General features: G+C 35.4%; 1 protein-coding gene across 5 annotated transcripts in view; it reads right to left on the bottom strand.

The window, feature by feature from the left end:
* The window catches only part of POLK (DNA polymerase kappa), a 75,279-nt gene that overhangs the window by 16,923 nt on the left and 37,534 nt on the right, over positions 1-20,822 (bottom strand). For all 5 annotated transcript variants that reach the window (XM_047843772.1, XM_047843839.1, XM_047844003.1 and 2 more), the window contains exons 4-9: positions 17,572-17,724; positions 13,742-13,873; positions 10,265-10,418; positions 5,077-5,316; positions 3,434-3,558; positions 2,091-2,257 (exon numbers count right to left, since the gene is read on the bottom strand). In XM_047843772.1, coding sequence (XP_047699728.1) covers positions 2,091-2,257; positions 3,434-3,558; positions 5,077-5,316; positions 10,265-10,418; positions 13,742-13,873; positions 17,572-17,724 — 971 coding nt within the window. The remainder of the gene's footprint in view (positions 1-2,090; positions 2,258-3,433; positions 3,559-5,076; positions 5,317-10,264; positions 10,419-13,741; positions 13,874-17,571; positions 17,725-20,822) is intronic.

Genomic DNA, 20,822 nt, shown 5'->3' with positions numbered 1-20,822 from the left:
ACTCTATATAAACTTCAGTTAGAATTTGGACACAGTAGTAGGATGATTGGGAATCTAATCCATCTAGTTTGGTTGGATTCTAGCTGTCCTGATAGGAGTAATTGAAACCAAAAAGCTGAAATGATATGTAGATTATTCGTTTTTCACATACTGAATGAACCTATTAGGAATAAGGCACTGTTCTAGGCATTGGGCATATAGTTATGACCAAAACAGAGCAAGTTCCTATCCTTAAGAAACTATCTTAGTGGAGGGAGACAAGTAAACAAATACAGAAGTAAATATGGAATATGTTAGCAGTTGAGAATAACTATAGATTAAAAAATAAAGCAGGATAGGGGAATAGAGAATGTACATAGAAGAGAAGGGAGGTTCGATATATTATAAATTACCTATGCGTTTCACTTCAGAGCATTACCTACATCTTTAAATACCACAGTTTAATATATGCTATGTTATATCAAGAACTATATTATTTTCAAGCACTATGGAAATAAAAAGAGGATAATTCTTAGATTAAAGAAGAAAGTCTTATTTCCCATTACCTTCAAATATTAGACTACGCATAGTAATGTGATTTCCTTCTCTGATCTTTCATTATATCCACTTAAGATCAAAGTCAGCTCACTATGAGCTTAAGAATGAGAAACATGGAGGGGCGCCTGGGTGGCGCAGTCGGTTAAGCGTCCGACTTCAGCCAGGTCACGATCTCGCGGTCCGTGAGTTCGAGCCCCGCGTCAGGCTCTGGGCTGATGGCTCAGAGCCTGGAGCCTGTTTCCGATTCTGTGTCTCCCTCTCTCTCTGCCCCTCCCCCGTTCATGCTCTGTCTCTCTCTGTCCCAAAAATAAATAAATGTTGAAAAAAAAAATTTATAAAAAAAAAAAAAAAAGAATGAGGAACATGGAGATACTGCACAGCCTGCAATGTCTACAAGATTTAGCAGGTTTAATTATTTTATCAAACTTCTTTCATATGTCTCCTCAGTAATCTTCCTGCTTTCCTTTAGTTTAAGAATCAGAATACCAAGGAGTTATTTTGAGGGCAGGCTGACAGGATGATAACAAAATTATAAAAATAGTGCCCATTGTTAATTCCCATTCTTTTTTAAAATTCCTTCTTTTCACCCACTCCCAACCGTGTACGCTTTAGCTCTAAGATACTTCTTTTTAAGACTGAGATCAAAGAGTGGCAGGGAAAAATCCTAGGGCCTCTCCTCTAGCTGTTTCCTCTTCTCCTACATCTTTGTATGGCTGGCCACTTCAGGTCCCTGCCTCTGGGGGGGACATAATCGTTTGCAGTTATACATGTAATTAAATATCAATTACCTAGTTTTTGGTCATGTATATTAACTTCGCTCTCCTATACTTACTACTCATTTTTACTACTCAATAGAACTTCAATTAGATTATGGATCATGCCTCTGGATCATGGCTGCAACCCCCTACTCTTAAGGCCCAAGTCATTTTCCAGTCCCTTACTCTGCCTTACTTTCTTCATTTGTTTATTTGGTTACTTCCTGTTTCCCACACTATTATGTAAACTCCATGAAGGCAGGAGTTTGTCTTGTTTCCTAGTATTCTTCCCAGTGCCTAGAACAGTACCTAACAACGTAATTAGTCAGTATTGAATGAATCTGTCAATTATTTACAAATCTGGAAAAGAAAAGAAATATAGTTGTTAGTTCAGAAAGCCTTTCAAAGAATTAAAGAGATTAAATCAAAGAGATTAAATCTCTTTGCTTAAGGGGTAAATTCTGGAATATGAGCCACTTTCCTTCCTCAGCAATCAGAACACCATTGTCGTTATGTTCTAAATGAAAAATAAGACAGGTACAGAAAAGAAAGAACTCATCATGCCTCTTGTCTATCTACCCAATTGCTGTGGCCAACAGCCAAAAAGTGATTCTTTGTTCCTCTTTTCCTTTCCTCCCACCTCCAATCTTTTGACTTTAATTCAAAAATTATATTCTGGAATGAACTAGCCTAAAAAAATTTTTAAACATATTATCCTTAGAGCCTCCATGTCAATGGTTAATATTGCTATTTCAGCAAATGATAAAGAAAAAACAAAATGACTATACACATAGATACCTTGCCAGGAGTGTTGAACCTAGACCCAGGGAAATATGAAGGAAATGATGCCAAGATGTTTCAGAGAAAAGAAGAGAAAGTAATGCCCTCTGTTGGTAGAGTTCTGTACACGTAATAATTCCAAGGGCCTTTAACATTTTCTCTGTAACTTTTCCTATGCCAGACACCTAGAAAAGAGTCAATATTTATCATTAAGAAAGTTTTACATTAAGGCAAGAACAGATATTTAACCTCATTATACCTTTCATAACCAATAAAAGGTACGAATAATGTGACTATCTTCACAAGTCATGCAAGAAAACTGCTTTAATTATTTTTGGGCACATCTAAACAAGTGCTATAAGGAATTAAAATTTTTAAATTTCAGGTAATTTGAAAAAGTATTAAAAAAAGAATTCTATTACAGAAACTTAGAAAATGGAATAAACAAATTAAAAATAAACAGCAAAACTTATGAATCTTTAGTATACTATTATCTGTTGTGACCCACTAAAGCTGTTATGTTCCAAAGTTCTCTGACCCCAGAACTTTTTTTTTTAATGGAACATCTACTCATACCTTGAAAACCACACTGGAAAATGCTGCTTTATAGTTACATGTTATATATTCTAAACTATTCAGTGATCACACATTATATTCTTTGAACTGCTTCTTAGCCTTTTGGCTAAGATCAAGTGTAGTACATTATATTCTTTGATTACAGCCTTTGTTCTGAGCATTGAGAGATTTTTATTTAAATCTACTCCTATACATTATGTTGAGCAAGAAAATTAAGCCCCCAGAACACCAAATAGTGTCTAGTGTAATTATTGTTTTTTAAAAAAGCATATATATGCAGAAAAATCTACAAGCTGTAAAAAATAGTAAAACACACCCTTTCTCTTACCCTGAGGGATCATTTTACCATTTTAAAGATAATATTTTTTTTGGTCAAAACAAATTTCTAAATCTCTGAAGTCTCATACCTATTGATCTGGTGGCACCTAGACTTTAGAACTCAAATAGTATATTAAGTGATAGCTGAAAGGACTCTTCCAAGTATTCTTTTTATTTCTGTTCTTCTTAGTAGCAGTACACTTAAAAATCTTTCATCTATTACTTTCTTAAAATTTTTCAGCAAACAAGCTTCTTAAACCTCAGTTTAGGGTTTCATACAAAGATTTCTTCAAGCCCAAACTCAATCATCCATTTTACTTCTTGCTTGTTACCTATACCTCTAGAACTTTTCAGCAAAGAATGATTATTACCATCCTAAATAGTGTCTCTTCCGAGTGTATTTATATGAATACATATATGTTTATTTATATAAATAAAATTTATATAAATTCTATATAAAATCTCACCTTTCTAATGGGTAAGTCCTTGATGAAATCCATCACAGCTTCTCTATTGGGGAGAATTTGGTATTGTCCATTTGGTTTATTCTTATCACTGCATACTTTTGCTAACATTGTATTTGGGGCAATGCCTTAAAAGAAGAACACCCTGATGACTCAAAGAAGTTGACATATATGATTTTAAAATATATGATGACAATACTGAAAAAAAATGGTGAGTGCAAAGCATCTGAAATGATGTGGAATGGTACTTTAAAAATAACATTTGATAACTTCCTATCTCCTCAGGGCTCGATATGATTTTAGGAAAAGGAAATGTAGTAGTTACTGTGACAGCAAAAATAAGGAACATTTAATCTCTCCATGGTATCTTATTTTATTTTTAAAAATTTTTAATGTTTATTTATACTTTTGGGAGAGACAGAGTGACACAGCATGAGCAGGGGAGGGGCAGAGAGCGAGGGACACACAGAATCTAAATCAGGCTCCATACTCTGAGCTGTCAGCACAGTTCAAACTCACTAACTGTGAGATCATGACCTGAGCCGGGGTCAGATGCTTAACTGACTGAACCACCCAGGTACCCCTCTCTCCATGGTATTTTAAAGTCTACGAGTAATTTATGAGTTTAAGTAATATCATTAGTTTATGTACCATTTTTAGCAGCAATACAGGGCTGACTTATAGAAAAGATCCAGAATATAACTTAGGATGGATGTTCACTCTTTGAAAAGGTCTTCTGTATAGATTATCCACATAAAAAAAATCAGGGCGCCTGGGTGGCTCAGTCAGTCAAGCATACAACTTTGGCTCAGGTCATGATCTTGCAATTTGTGGGTTTGAGCCTCACGTTAGGCTTTATGTTGACAATTCAGAGCCTGGAACAAGCTTCGGATTCTGTGTGTCTCTCTCTCTCTCTCTGCCCCTCCCCTGCTTATGCTCTGTTTCTCTCTGTCTCTTAAAAATAAGTAAATGCTATAAGAAATAAAATAAAAAATAAAATAAAATTTAAAAAATCAAATATTCTAGGTTGCATTATACTTAAAACAATGATAATAAAATACATGCATTCTTTTCATGTTATACACAAAGCAAATTAATACTTTTCAGGAAGATATTTTAAAATCTCTAGGAGTCTCAATGAGTAAGATAACTTAAAATACTCAAATAGAGTCATTAAGTGATTCATTTCTATTTTTGTACACATCCTACTAAAATTTGTTACTTATTCTCACACTTTGGCATAGAAAGGAAAGATTAATGTAATCATAATATGGCTTTTATAAGATAGTGTTAAGACACAGTGATACCCTCATGGGTTACTGACATTTGTGAAGCTCTTTTTCCCTTCACTAGCTGGCCCTAGATTGCTATGTAGCTAGTTGGGGTTTTTTCTATCTTCTACTTTGTGGTCAGCTGGGGTCTTTCCTGAACTGTAATCCTGGACAGGGCTGAAGTCTTCAAAGGGAAAACCAATAAAGCTAAACCAATTAAAATACTGAATGCTTAAAAAAAGGATAGCTACATTAGATTTGAAATTGAAATTATAAAGGGTAAGTAAAATGTCACTATATACTTCATAACCAGAAACTACTAATATTACACTTAAAAATTAACTATGGGGTAGCCATCAAATCCCTTTTAAGTACCTGCACTGGCTGTCAATGTTGTTTTTTGCTCAATTCTGAAACGAATTTCCTTTACGGCTTCCTCGGCTGATGTTCCAAAAACAATCGCATTTTGGAGTATTTGAGGATTATTTTGCTCTTCAGAGTTTGCTTGGAAAGGATTTCCTTGGGGGTGCAAATCAGGAGGAATGTCATTAAAGAGTAGTGGAGGGATGTATCGCTCCTGCTCACTCACTTTATTCACTTCTTCTCCAGGTTTACCTAAATTATAAGCAGTAACAGTAATTATCTTCATAAATCTTCATAAATACAAAAGTACATACTTCATAAATTAGGTTTCCCTACATTCTTTTTAAAGACAAAGCAAATCTAGTTTAGTTTTGTTTCTCTTTTTTTTTTTTAGTTTTGTTTCTAAGAACCAAGATGACAAATGTTATTTATATATTGTAACTGTTTAACAAAGAAAATACTGATTCTAAGTTTTTCTTAAAAGGAATATTATCTATTTCCATGGTATACACTTTAAGAAGAAACATCCTATGTAAAACTCACCAATTTGTGTACCATACCTAAATTAACTAAAATCTAGAAATGGGCCTAGTCACATTACTTCTTTTTTTTTTTTTTTTAAAAAAAACCTTTTTTCCCTTACTCATTAAATTAGAATTTAGGATTGAGGAAAAATGCATTAGCAATCAAGAATAATTATGCTGAGAAATAAAGTTTTTTTAGAGAGAAAAAAACCTTCCATTTTCTTCACGGAAGAAACTTTTCAGACATTAAAATACTCTCAATTTCCCTCTTTCAAATGCTGATTTTAATTTTGACTTGCTTACTTATAAAGTACCACTTTTACTAGGGCACACTTGAAATAAATAGTAATTACTGTTGGAAGTTACGCTTCTTTAAATACACAAATTCTTAAGGTCTGATCAGATTAACTCTGGTCCAAGTTTAAGGGAAAGAAGCCTTTATTATTACCAGTAGGCTATAACCTTGAAAGTAAAATAAAAATAGTAGTCTAGTTATTGCCTCATTTTAGTTGCATTTTTCACAACTGGACTGTAAAATATACTCAAATTTATGCCAACATCAAAAATGTCCTCATTAAATCCATTAAATCCATTAAAGACTACTTTCAGGGCTTAATGGAAAAGAAATGCAGTTTAAATGTATTTATAAAAATTAAGATTAACAACAGAAATTTCTGATCTCTTCATAATTTTATTACATATAAATGTTTTCTATATTAAGATAAATGCAGAAGCAAAAATTAAATTTCTGGTTTCAAGACACATATAAATGCATATTACTTAAAAAACGAACAACTAGGACTTTTAAGGAAGGTGTTTTTTTTTTTTTAATTTTTTTTTCAACGTTTTTATTTATTTTTGGGACAGAGAGAGACAGAGCATGAACAGGGGAGGGGCAGAGAGAGAGGGGGACACAGAATCGGAAACAGGCTCCAGGCTCTGAGCCATCATCCCAGAGCCTGACGCGGGGCTCGAACTCACGGACCGTGAGATCGTGACCTGGCTGAAGTCGGATGCTTAACCGACTGCGCCACCCAGGCGCCCCAAGGAAGGTTTTTTAAAGATAATACAAATAGTATGACAAACCACCAGATTAGTTTCAAATTTTAAAGCATCTAATTTGAATTAAGTTACAGAAAGATGTTTTCTAAATCTGAATTCCTAGGAAATCTGAATTCCTAGGCCATATACAAAATAAGTCTTATTTATAAACTTAACATTAGCAGTTATTTATGTGCCTCAGCTGCTTTCATTTTCCATATTCTATTTTTAAAATGATGAACATTTCAGGCACACCTGGATGGGTCAGTAAGTTAAGCATCTGACTTTGGCTCAGGTCATGATTTCACAGTTCATGAGTTCAAGCCCCACATTGGGCTCTAAACTAACAGCGCAGACCCTGCTTGGGGCTCTCTCTCTCTCTTTCCCTGTTCCTCTCTCTCTCTCTCCAAGTGGGTAAATTAAGTTAAAAAAATAAAATCTTTAAAATAAATAAGTAAATAAATAAATAAAATGTTAAACATTTCATAAGGCATTATGACTGTGGCAAAGTTGAAAGGTCCCCTTTTCCCTATCTGTATGCGTAAAAGTCAAGGTAAAGAGAGCTGCAGAAAAACTGCAAACCAGTTCATAAGCCCCTTATACAGAGTTCCTTATGCCATGTTTTGTACCTCATGAGTCCATCACAGTACTCTTAAGTGGGTCACTGATAGAACACCATAATAGGAAGCAAAGCATACTGCCTTTAGGTTCATTGTTAGAACAGCTGCTGAATGTTGCAGTCTCCTATTATTCCATCTGTCTAGTTCTCTGTTAGGCCTGCCTCTACAACTACTGCTACAATAGTTTCTTATTAGCTTTTTGAAAAAAAATCTTTATAATCCCATAACTGAAGTGATCTGAATACAAAACTAAGATTTCTTATAATCTGAAACACTAGGATGAAAGCATCCCATCTGGATGGCAAGTGCTAAAAGTATATGGTATTTCAGTTTCTTGTATTGCCTCACACTCACCATCCAGATTTATATGGCAGAATAAACATAAAATAATAATTATTGAGACACCTAGGTGGCTCAGTCGGTTAAGCATCCCACTCTTGATTTCGGCTCAGGTCATGATGTTAGGTTCTTGAGATCAAGCTCCGTGTTGAGCTCTGCACTGACAGCATGGAGCCTACTTGGGATTCTCTGTTTCCCCCTCTCTGTCTGTCCCGCCACCCTGCACTTGTGCACACATCCATGCATGCGGTCTCTCTCTCAAAATAAATAAATATTTTTTTAAAATATTTATTATTTTATTTGCACATAGACAAAGTAGTTAGCAATACTTTTCCAAAGACTGCACCTTTCAGAAAAGAGGCAAACAGCAGAAAAATGTCTTAGACTTCAGAGGAAGATGTATCAGTCACCTGCCATGGCTCCAACTTACTACTGACCGCTTCCCATGGCATAATGTGAAATCAGGTATGCTGAAAAGTCCAGCCCACAGGGATTTATATATGAGGGAAAAAAGCTACAACTATTTAAATGGCTTAAAAATGTGAAATACAAAAAAGTACATAAATAACTATATTAAAAATTCACATGCTCAAAGTGAGTTTGAATGTAGTATAATAAATGAAAAGAACGGTAGTAGAGAATGAAAACATTTACCTTAGTCTCAATGTAATTTTTTAAAATATATTGTGAAAATAATTGTTATAGGAGACCCTCATGGAGATGCTCTGATACAACCTTTGAATGGTTCCCCCACCTTCTCTTGTGAAAAGTAAGGAAATAAATTAAGATATAAAGCAAACATGACACCAGGTTTGTGCTGCTTCCCCCACACAATAAAGTTATACTACAGAAAATCTTTTGCTCTAAGCCTCTGTGTCCAGGAATCATGCTTGTTTATCGTTTAATGTTTGTATTAAAGAGAGAGACCTATTCCTTAGAGTTCTAAATAAGATGGTGAAGTTGTGATCTGATGTCCCCATTAAACTTGCTCTAAAGATGTGACCTCTAAACAATATGAGAGAATTTTACGTCACTGAAGAAAACCCACCATTTTTATGCCATCAAAGATCCACCATTGTTGACTCAGGGAAAGTTACAAACGGGTTTTGCTACCACTGTCTGTCCCCCCACCCCCGAAGAAGTCAATGAGTTGTGCACAGGAAATACAGTTGTGGGTTGTGAACAAACTCTCTGTTTCTACCTTTTCATCCAGGTGAATTTTGCTCAGGGGTCTAGGACAGCTAAGATATCTGAAGTAATCATACCTCTGACAGAGGGCTGAAAGTAGTATGCATAATATCTACATGTTCCTTGACAGGGTTCTGGATAGGCAACAAAGAGACCTTGAAAAAACCCTTAGGGTCATGAAACTTCTATTTCATTGTATACAAAGGAATCAAAATAAGGTCTAAACCAAAGAAGAGAGTTGGGAGTCATGACTTTTGGCAAGGCTGAAAACAGTCATAATCACTGTATAACCAGATTATAGATAATTTGGAAAACAAGAGGGAAAAAACTCACCCAATGTTTTCATATGTTTCAGGTCAATTTTTAAAAACTCTATTATCTGTTAACAACTACAACAAAAGACAACCTCCTCAGATTCAATACAACCCAACATTTTCTTAATTAGATCTTGAGAAAAGAACTGCTATGAAATTACTTTGTTTAGGGATTCTGCACAGTCTTTTTTTTGTTTATATATATATAATTTATTGTCAAATTGGCTAACATACAGTGTATACAATGTGCTCTTGGTTTTGGGGTAGATTCCCATGATTCATTGCTTACATACAACACAGAGTGATCATCCCAACAAGTGCCCTCCTCAATGTCCCTCACCCATTTTTCCCTTTCCCCCAAACCCCCATCAACCCTCAGTTTGTTCTCCGTATTTAAGACTCTCTTATGGTTTGCCTCCCTTCCTCTCTGTTTGTAACTACTTTTTTTCCCTTCCCTTCCCCCATGGTCTTCTATTAAATTTCTCAAGTTCCACATATGAGTGAAAACATATGATATCTGTCTTTCTCTGACTTATTTCACTTAGCATAATACCCTAGGAAACAATCAACAAAACTAAAAGGCAACCAACAGAATGGGAAAAGATATTTGCAAATGACATATCGAATAAAGGGTTAGTATCCAAAATCTATAAAGAACTTACCAAACGCAATACCCAAAAAACAAATAATCCAGTGAAGAAATGAGCAGAAGACATAAATAGACACTTTCCAAAGAAGACATCCAGATGGCCAAGAGACACATGAAAAGATGCTCAACATCACTCATCATAGGGGAAATACAAATCAAAACCACACTGAGATACCACCTCACACAGGTCAGAGTGGATAAAATAAACAACTCAGGAAACAACAGATGGTGGCAAGGATGTGGAGAAACAGGAACCCTCTTGTACTGTTGGTGGGAATGCAAACTAGTGCACACTCTTAAACTCAAGAAATTTAACAATCTCATTTGGTTTAAAAGTGACATTCTACAAATTTAACTTAGAAATTCCACTAGTACATTTTAAGTTTCTGATTTTTCATTTTTAATATTTTTTCATAATAAAGGTTTAACTAGTTCTACCATCTATGGATGCTAATGCATTAACTGGGTTAATTCAAAGGGCTTTTTGTTTGTTTTTTAGTTTGATCATTCTAATTAATTGCTTACCATTTTCTAGAGAGTTCCCTGTTTTGATGAAATACTTCCTTTTGTCCTCAGGCCAATTTTGTCTTTCCTGTAAGTGCTTTGTTATATTCAAGTAGGCTTCATCAAGACTCATGGCCATAAAATTGGGATCATAATCAGCAAGTATTTCCTTAACCTTCAAAAGGAACAAAATGGTTTAAATTCTGCTGCCACAGCAAAACCTGTCATATAACAGCTGATAAGAAACATTAATATTCTTACTTTGAAATATAGAAAAAATCCTACAATCAATAGCTCATAGATTTAGGGAATAAATAATTTATTGCTAGGGCAAGTTTGTTCAAATTCTCTTTTGCATTAAAATAGATCATGAAGGCAGAAGACCATGAAACAGCTTCATTTGATACAATCTCTATTCAGCCATCTTTATCTAGATATAATAAGTGACTCAAATAAATCTCAGACATCCTTCTGCTGGCACAGAAAGAACAGTTAAGTAACATAATTTTAAATAACTGGTCAAGAGTAGAAGTGGTAACAATAGGACCCTGCTCCCTCTCACCTTTTATGATGGTTTTTGTTCATTTTATTTATTTCTTTATAATGTTTTTTAAGTTTATTTATTTTGAAAGAGACAAGAGAGAGTGAGAGGGGCAGAGAGAGAGAGGGAGAGAGAGAGAATCCTAAGCAGGCTCCATACTGTTAGTACAGAGCCCGATGTAGGGCTCAAACTCATGAACCATGAGATCATGACTTGAGGGAAGATCTAGAGTCAGACACTGATCCACCCAGGTGCCCCAATGGTTTCTGTTCCTTTTAGGAAGCAATAATCTTGGGGCACCTGAGTGGCTCAGTAGGTTAAGCATCTGACTCTTGACCTTGGCGCAGGTCATGACCTCAGGATTCATGAGATGAAGTCCCATGTCGGGCTCTGCACTGACAATACAGAGACTGCTTGGGATTTTTTCTTTCTCCCTGACTCTCCCCCTCCCCCACTTGCCCTCTTGAGTGTGTGTGCTCTCTCAAAACAATCAAACATTTAAAAAAAATAAAAAGGAATAATCTTACATAAAGGTACTATGATGCTTTAGAAAGTAGTTCTATTTTAATTAATTATAATATGTACATAAAACTCCACTCAAAACATACATTAATGCATGTATCCATTCAGAAAATAAAGTTCAATTATCGTGATTTGGAACGGGAAAGAGGACAACTCTACAGTGGAAGTCTGTGACTATATTAAATTATGAGGAAAAGTCTGGAGCTGCATCTTGAGATAAAAGAAATGAAGAAATCAGAATTTCTGTATGATTCCAGAAATGACTTTTATATAAGACAGTTTTATTATGTGAAACTATGAATTTTTTTAACCACTGAAGTATTACCTGAAATTAGAGGAAGTAGTTGCCAAAATAATATATATATTTGAAAAAAGTATTTATTGAATTATGTTATACTTCCATCTAGTATTTAAAATCTGTCTGCTGTATAATGAGAACTTTTTTGAAGTTTTATAAAAAGAAAGCTTTTTAGCTTATTTTAATTATGAACAGCTGTGTCAAAGGTAATTTTAGAAAATGGTGATATAAAACTTGGCCATGCTTTACTCAGAGAGTACCTTAATTAGCTTTGTTCTTGTAGAAGAAACCAGTTTTATAATGTACTCAAATGGAATCTTTCTAGTGAAAATGAAACTCTGGAAAGTCTGTAGTTGGCAGCCAACTACGATTATTCTGAATGAGAAGTACTCCCTAGAGACACGGAGTACTCACTAACTTCCTTTTCATAGGATACTGCTTCAAGAACAAAAATAGACATGTTCCAGTAAAATTCAAGCACTCTGCCTTCCAGAACAGTTAAAGCTGTTCCATTCTTTTGGATAAAATAAAAATGGCTTTTCCTTAAACTTTTAAACCAAGCCACACATATTAACACCCTTATAGTCAGGGAATTTGTGCTGTAGTTCATTTACACACAAGAACTCACTCGTTATCTGCAAAAAAACTAGCTAGATCCTGCTCAAATTTGAAAGATTTCTTCAATATAGGTAAGACTGCAAGAAACTAAAAATAATTCAGGTCTCATCGTATCATCTGAAGTTTTAATGAGTTAAATAAAATAGGACACAAAAAAATCCTTTCTTACAAGGTTTTTGAAGGATTTTCAAACTTACTGAAAGCCTACAATATTTACGGGTAGCATTTCTACCCTTTTACATTAGGAATACAGTAAAAGACATAAGCAGTAACCACCTGTGAACGTGCTTCCCCCTTCACCACCACCTTTTCAGAGAGAGACAAAAAGCACTTGCTGCCACAGACTGTTTTTGAAAGAATGAAAAAAAGAATTTGCTTTTTTATTTGGGGTAGAGCACCTTTTTAATTTCGGTGGGAGTCATTTCTAGAGTACATGAGGTGGAAAACAAATAAGAGGAGCAAATCTAAAGATTCTTCACATGACTAAATGGTAATAAGTGCTAGCTCATAGTTTCTTAAGGGTTTCAATTCAGACAGTCGTCTTTAACACTGTCTTGTACTACAGTAGGCTAAAAGTGTTTCACGTAGTATTCTAAAATTTTAATTTATGACTTAAGTTTTAGCACTAGCATGATAGTCCAGTTATCAAAAATAGAGAAAAATAGCAGCTTTTCCTATAAGACAGTTTAGGCAATTTTACTGAATTAAATCTTTATATTTCAAAGACCCTTTTCAAATCAAGATTATTCCGTTTTTTCTTCCATTATCAGTCTCTTGGACATTAAATGCTCATAAGCATCTTCACTAGACTATGAGGCAAGGAAAACAGTTAATCAAAATACAGGAATTTTATTATTGTTTAAAAACATTTGATAAAAAAATTTATTCGCAAAAGAGTTTGAAATTAATAACTTGAGTGGATTATATAAATTATAAATATAAGGTGATTCTAGAAAGATATATTTTGTACAGTAAGAAAAAAACAGCTGAAGTTAATGTAGGTTAAAATTAAGGCAATCCAAAGTTTTCTGGGGAAATAAGAGCTTCTAAACAGAAGAAAAAAATATATGGAAAAGCAAATATCTGGGAAATAGAAGGGTGTACTCTGCATACTCAGCTCAGTTTTCCTTTTTTTTTTTTTTTTGTTAATTTTTTTAAATGTTTCTTTATTTTTGAGACAGAGAGAGACAGAGCATGAGCAGGGAAGGGGCAGAAAGAGAGGGAGACACAGAATGTGAAGCAGGCTCCAGGCTCTGAGCTGTCAGCACAGAACCCGATGTGGGGCTTGAACTCGTCAACTGCGAGATCATGACCTGAGCTGAAGTCAGATGTTTAACCAACTGAGCCACCCAGGCTCCCCTCAGTTCGGTTTTCAATAAATAAGCTGGACAAGTGATAGAGAGGTAAGATTTAAAGGGATAAGCTAAGACCAAATTATGAGGTGCTAAGGCATCTGGACTTGATTCTGTAAGTGAAAAGAAATCAGTCAAAGTCTGTAATAGGAGTTCATCAGACTTACCTCTCTACTCACAGCTTGGTATTTGTCAAAGTTTGGGGGCACTATAGTGAGTTGTGGGCAGAGTCTTTTAGCAATAAATCCTGGCATGGCTGCACGAACACCAAACCTCCTTGCGTAGTAATTCGAGGTAGACTGAAAGAAAACAGACCACATAGGAAAAAATATACAAACCTAAATGGACACTTGATCAATACGTTCATAAGAAACACATTACTGATGTGTATTTTCAAGTCAAGGACATTTCTTTTATAGGCCACTGCCTCGAATTGAGCTTTGACTTTATCCTATCATAGTATTATACCATGACCCTCTCTCTCACTGCTGTCTCCATATTTATAACATGATACCAGGAAATAAACAAGACTAATAAAAAGGTTCTCTTATATTTCCAATAACTAATCTTCACTTGTTCTTTTTTTTTTTTTTTTAAGTGCCATGAGGCTAGATGGTTTTAAGTTTATTTTTTTGGAGAAATAACACACACGAGCGAGTGCATGAACAGGGGAAGGGCAAGGAGAGACAGAGAGACAGACAGAGAGAATTCCAAGCAGGCTCCACACTATCGGCACAGAGCCTGATGCAGAGCTCGAAGTGGGGCTCGACGCAGGGCTCGATCTCACAAACCAAGAGATCATGACCTGATCCAAAATCAGGAGTTGGACGCTTAACCGACTGAGCCACCAGGGGTCCCTAAACTGTACTGGTTCTAAGGCATACCTAATATAGTATACAGCAAAGTTTGGATGATGGTGGGTGATGCTACATGGAACTAATAGTTATAAAGTAATGTTATAGTACAAATAGATGTTACATGAAAGTAATAGTATAGAAAATAATAGTATAGTATACTAGTATAGATTTGGAATTTGCTATACTTGGGGTTTGGGAAATTTTTCATTTACAACAAAAGTCAAAGGTTCTAATATATTGTCAGCCAAATTATATGTCAAAAATATAAGTGAATAAAGCTTAAAAGAACTTTGAAAATTACGTTTTATTTTTTCAGGCTTGAATACCCTTTTTGGTGAAACACTTTTGGTGAAAAAATTATGAAAGTCAGAAGGAGAACATTACTTTTAAGTCTTGTTGATGATGATACCACACACAGTACCATTTCCAAAAAAATTTTATCACAAGTGACATCTTTGAAATCTCAAGTGAAAATTCAAAGGAATGCAAAACAGAATCTACCATATGAAAGGGATTACTTCAGAATAACATCAATTTGCCATTAATGGTTTTCAAATGGCATTTAATAAAAATCTTGATAGCACTCCAAACTATGCTAATCTTTGGTCAGTATTCTGGAACAGCAAATGCAGATAGCACTAGAAAAACAAATCAATATGGTAAATATAAATAAACCTAATGGAATTGATACAAAAACTAGATCTGTAGTAGAGCTGAAATAAAATTTATAATACAACTTCCTTTAACTTTCAGGTTTGTGTTAGGTAGACTACATGTAAATCACAGCCACACTATTTTACAGTTCCTCCTATCCAAGGGTGGGCTCCAGTGTCTCATGCCAAGTGAACAGCACTGAGACTTGCTTTGATCAAAAAGATGTGAAAGAGTGACATTATGTGAGTCTTGAAGCCTAGGTATTATGAAGTCTGCAACTTTAGCCTTTGCTTTTTTGGGAAGCCAGCAACTGCGTAAAGATCTTGGGTTAAACTGCTAAATGATGATGATGTACCATATGGACAGAGGAATGCTCAATGGCTGGAAACCATTCCAGCCACCTTGGCTGAAGGGCCAAGCATGTTAGTGAAGCCATTTTGGATCCTCCAGCCCCTGCTAAATAGCTCTAGACAACCTCAGGAAGAGTGGAGTTATCCCGATTGTACTCTGCTTAAATTAGAGAATCATGAACAAATAAATGGTGTCCACTAAGTACTTGGAGGGGTTTGTTATGCAGCAATAAATAACTGCCATGAGGTCTAACTATAAATCCCAACTTAGAACATTTCAAGGATCTACCCAATTCATCAAAAAAGAATTTTTTTTAATTTTTTTTTTAATGTTTATTTTTGAGAGAGAGAGAGAGAGAGAAAGCGAGCGCTAGTGGGGGAGGGGCAGGGAGAGAGAGAGGAAGACACAGAATCTGAAGTAGGCTCCAGGCTCTGAGCTGTCAGCACAGAGCCTGATGCGGGGCTCGGACTCACAGACTGTGAGATCATGACCCAAGCTGAAGTCAGACGCTTAACCGACTGAGCCAGCCAGGTGCCCCAAAGAAGAATTCTAACTGTAACAGACTGGAATAATCAAACATGTGCTATCACTACCATTAATTTCTAAATATACTTTTATGAGTTTAATAGAACAATAGCAATTATACTTCAAATCTCATTAGAAGGGAAGTCTATTAGCTGAGCACACAAAAGCAGTAATCTTTGTTTAAATATGGCAAATAATCATTTTGAATTTGGAAATAATAACCCATTTTTAGGAGGAAAGAATTTATAGGAAAGAAAATATTTTGCAGATCTAGCAATGGATTTAGCTTTAACATGGCTACAGTATGCATTCGTGTATGTATATATACACACACATAGATAATTTCACATAGATTATGATATATGTTCTTAAAAATAAACGCATTTTTTCAAATATAGGCTGATTATTTATAGGAAAAGGAGAGTAGTCTTGCAATAAACACTGTTTTGAAACTTCAATTGTTAGTTGTCTGCATACTTATGGGAGCAGAGATAATGAACAAACAGATTATAGTTTTATAATAAAACAGTAACTCAGTAGGAAGCAGATTTATAGCTAAGGCATTTGAAAGAGTTAGAAACAGGGTAGAACTCTCTTTGTTTCTCTTATAGATATGTTTTTTTATACCAAAATCCATCTACTCCAGGTGTTATTTCTAATTCCCCACACAGTTTTAGCCACATATAGCAATCCTGGCCATCTTTACCTTCTATGGTTAGGGTGGCAATGAGGGAGAGCAACATGGCAATCACAAAAGTTAAGATTCTAAGCCATGGGAAAAACTAATTACAGTCCTATTTTAATGAAGTATGTTACTCTAGAACTAAGGTTGGGAAACCTTTTCTGTAAAAGTCTGGATAGTAATTACTTTAAACTTTGCAGATCATAGGGTCTCTGTTGCAGCTACTCAACTCTGCTCTTTTAGTATTATTATTTTTTAATCAGAGAGAGAGATAGAGAAAGCATGCACATACAAACAGGGAAGAGGGGCAGAGGAAGAGAGAATTTTAAGCAGGCTTCATGCTCAGCGTGGAGCCTGACATAGGATTCAATCTCACAACTGTGAGATAATGACCTGAGACGAAATTAAGAGTTGGCCACTCAACTGACTGAGACACCCAGGAGCCCCTCAACTCTGCTCTTTCAATGCAACAACAAATGGAAGGCACGTGACAGAGTTCAAATAAAATTTTATTTACAAAAAAAAAGGACTAGATTTGGCCTGCAAGCCACTGTGTGCAAGCCTGCTTTAGAATAACATTTCCTTTTCTTTCTTCTCCAGTTCTCTTTAACTAGAACAGTTACTTTAAAAAATATAATTTGCAACAGAAAGATACAATGTCACTCTACCATTCACCAGGTTTGTAATTTTGGGGAAGTTTTTAAACACCCCTCTGAGTTAGTTTCCTTGTCTGTCAAATGGAAATAAAAATTTCCTCAAGTGATGTTGAAAGGATTCCGTAATTGAGCACATATAAAGCACACAGAAAAACGCCCAGCAAACTGGTAAAGCTTACCAAAGGCTTCCCCTTCCCCCTTCATGAACCAGTAAGCTTTACTTGAATATGTTATGAAATTTCCTTTTTTGTCTTTGATCTTTACCTACTTACCAACATCATCATTGATCCTACAGCAATGGGTTTATCCTTCAGTTCTGGATTGTCCCTCATTTCTACAGCTGCATAGAAAGCATCCATGTCAATGTGCACTATAGTATTGTTCAGATCCCGGCTCTGTTCTAATTCCATTGCAAATCTGTCAACCTTAATTTTTTAAAAAGTTAACATATTTTTAGTCAACATGATATCAAAACACCATAATCATAACATTAATCTCTCGTTTAGTAGGTATCTATCTCTGTCCATCTATCCATCCATCTTTCCACCCACCCATTGACCCACCTATCTATGTATACATTTTTTTGTTGAAGTTTCTTTTTTATTTATTTAACTTTTTTTTACTTAATTAATCTCTACACCCAACATAAGGCTCAAACTCACAACCCCAAAGTCAAAAGTCAAAGTCATATGTTCCACCGACTGAGCCAGCCAGGTACCCCTATCTACTTACACTTTATTGTTGTTTACTAAGGCTGATAATTGCTTCTATTTTCATGAAGATAGGGAGTTGATTCTCAAATATCTTACCCTACCAAGTCTTCCATCTCTCACTCACTACAATCACATAATAGGTACTTAATAAATATTTCTTGAATGAATGAAATATTGTAAGTGCTTGTATCAAATGATTCTTCTGCTTTATAAATTTGGACATCAACTAATGGTAAATAAAAGCTACGGTAAAATAAACAACTCTCACTGACTCATAACATTAACATTTAAGTAGCAACAAAGGAAATCTACAACGAAAGATTATATACTTCTTTGGCATATTACCTTTATGCTGAAGAGTACTGTACAAGTGAATGTACAAATCATAATGTAAACATTCACTCTGTAGAACTGTTTTTATAAGGCTAAAATTTGGTAACCGTTAGTCAATACAAATCAAAATTGAAAATTTAAGCTATAATTTATTCTTTCATGAAATCAATATATACGTCAAATATAATAGCCAAGAAACTTATCTTTAAAGCATTTTTATTTCTCTAGAGAGAAAGAATTGGATTGATAAGAAGAAAGGGAAATGAAAGGAGGTAAAAATAACCAAAGTATGGCAGGCAGTAAGAAAAAGGTTTATGTAACAGACAGACCCATTTCCAAGTGTTCCTTTTTTGTGGCCTCTACTATAGAGGCTGAAGAGAAAAGAAGCTAAATATGCTTCCCAGCTTTCCCCGTAGCCGAGGGTGGTAGTGTGACCATTTTGATCTATGATCACTTTGAATAAGATGGAATACATAAGGAGCATGGAATAGTGGCTAGCAAATGGGACAAGTTTAATGAATGTAATCTCTTACTAAAGGATCAAAGGATAGCTGCACAGCAAAGGAATAAAAAACTGAGGGGAAAATAGATATAAGCAATAGGGGTAAGCTCTGGAATGAAAGCAATTTCCATCATGTGGAGATCTCTATAGCAGGTTTTCTCAAAAGTGAAAAGTTGCAGGGGTATAATTCAGTATTTCCTCCTCGTTAGACTTCAATTCTGCTTCCATTCTGGAGAATTTTTTTCATGGTCTTCCTTCTTAGCATTATAGTGACGCTAGTTTCCCCACTAGCTGCAGGCTAAGACTGCAACTTCTCTTTTAGAAATAATCCCCTGAGGAGCACCTGGTGGCTCAGATGGTTAAGCGTCCGACTTGGGCTCAGGTCATGATCTCACAGTTCATGATTTCGAGGCCCACGTCGGGCTCTGTGCTGACAGCTTGGAGCCTGGAGCCTGCTTCGGATTCTGTGTCTCCCTCTCCCTCTGCCCCTCCCTGGCTTGCACTCTGTCTCTCTCTCCCTCTCTCTCTCTCAAAATTAGAAATAGTAAAAGAAATACTCCCCTGAACCATATTTGTTTCCAGTTGGTTCCAGTGAACCTCTAGAGGGTCTGCTTCTGTTTAGGCTACAACTCACTGAGATGCTCTGTGCCTTTTTCAGGCTGTTCCTCTGTCTAGGATGATCCTCCTCATTCTGTCATAAAGCCTTGAAGAGTCAGCTCAGATACCTCTCTGTGGCTTAATTAGCTCTCTGTCCTCCATGCCACAGAATTTAATGTTCCCTTAGTTGTTTTCCTGCCCTTATGGTGCACTTACTATATTAGATACTAAATCATGAGTTCTATCAGGATAAAGACTTGATTTGCCTTTAAATTCTTTTCTTATAAGAGAGAAAGAGGTGAGACTTATAGGAGAAAATACATAAAGTTTACACTGATAAATATATATATATTTTTCTGGTTTAAAAAGAGGAAGTAGAATGTGCAGAAAAATTTTGCAGAAGGCTGATCTCATGCAGTGAGATACCTAATAAGTGGAACTTTCACATGACTCCAATCTATCATCCAGATTTAAAACAACTATTTTTTCCAGTACTTCGATTTTAAATTAGAGAATAGCATCCTAACATAAAAAAAAAAAAAAAAGATGTAGACAAATCATGGAGGCTAATAAAAATAAGGGTGGGTTAAAAACTACTCTATTTTAATCCAGAAAATATACCTATGATAGGAATCGACTGAGAATACAGGAGCAGCATTTGAAGTATCTTAACCCATAAATATTGGAAAGGAAAAAGATAATAAATGGAAAGCAAACCAGGTGGAAAAAAGCTTTCCTTAGCCTCATATGTTAATTTTATGACAGTTCCTTCAGCAATCTATTATCTTTTCTGTGCTTCAAGCAAAAGTACAGTTGGCAAAAGGAAACCTCCCCACTGAGTGACTCACACATTCCGCTTTCCTCTACTCTCATTACTCACCCTTGTCTAAACACTTTTCTCCCTGCAACTACCAAATGCACACCACCCTGCTTTTCTCAAATTTCTTCTAATGAAATCCTCATTCATGTTTTCCATTCTTCTATTTTCCCTTACAAATAACTTCCATGTTCTGATCTGAGCCTCTCACGTGTATGTTATCCCTTTTGCCACAGTTCAAAACTAGTGTGTGTGACCATGGTTAAGAATAAGAGCTTCTTCTGGGTCTTCAGTTACATGATAGGGGGCAAGTTAACTCCCCTCATTCTTACTTTTTTTGAAAAGTGGGACTAAACCAATCCCCAACGATTGGAAGAATTAAAAGAGCTACTCATGTAATGTACTCATCCAGGGATATGGAAAGGGCTTCATGATATTACCCATAATTTTAAAAACAGAAGTGACATTTATTGAGTATATCAAATGTGTCCTATAACCACGGTGGCTAAGTGTACAGATTAGAATCAACACTTCTATGTTAACTCATTTAGTGATAAAAAC

The sequence above is a fragment of the Prionailurus viverrinus genome, chromosome A1, assembly GCF_022837055.1.
Source record: "Prionailurus viverrinus isolate Anna chromosome A1, UM_Priviv_1.0, whole genome shotgun sequence".
In the NCBI taxonomy this organism is placed as follows: domain Eukaryota; kingdom Metazoa; phylum Chordata; class Mammalia; order Carnivora; family Felidae; genus Prionailurus; species Prionailurus viverrinus.
Note: the sequence above shows the minus strand (reverse complement) of the source record. Positions and strands in the feature narration are given on the sequence as shown.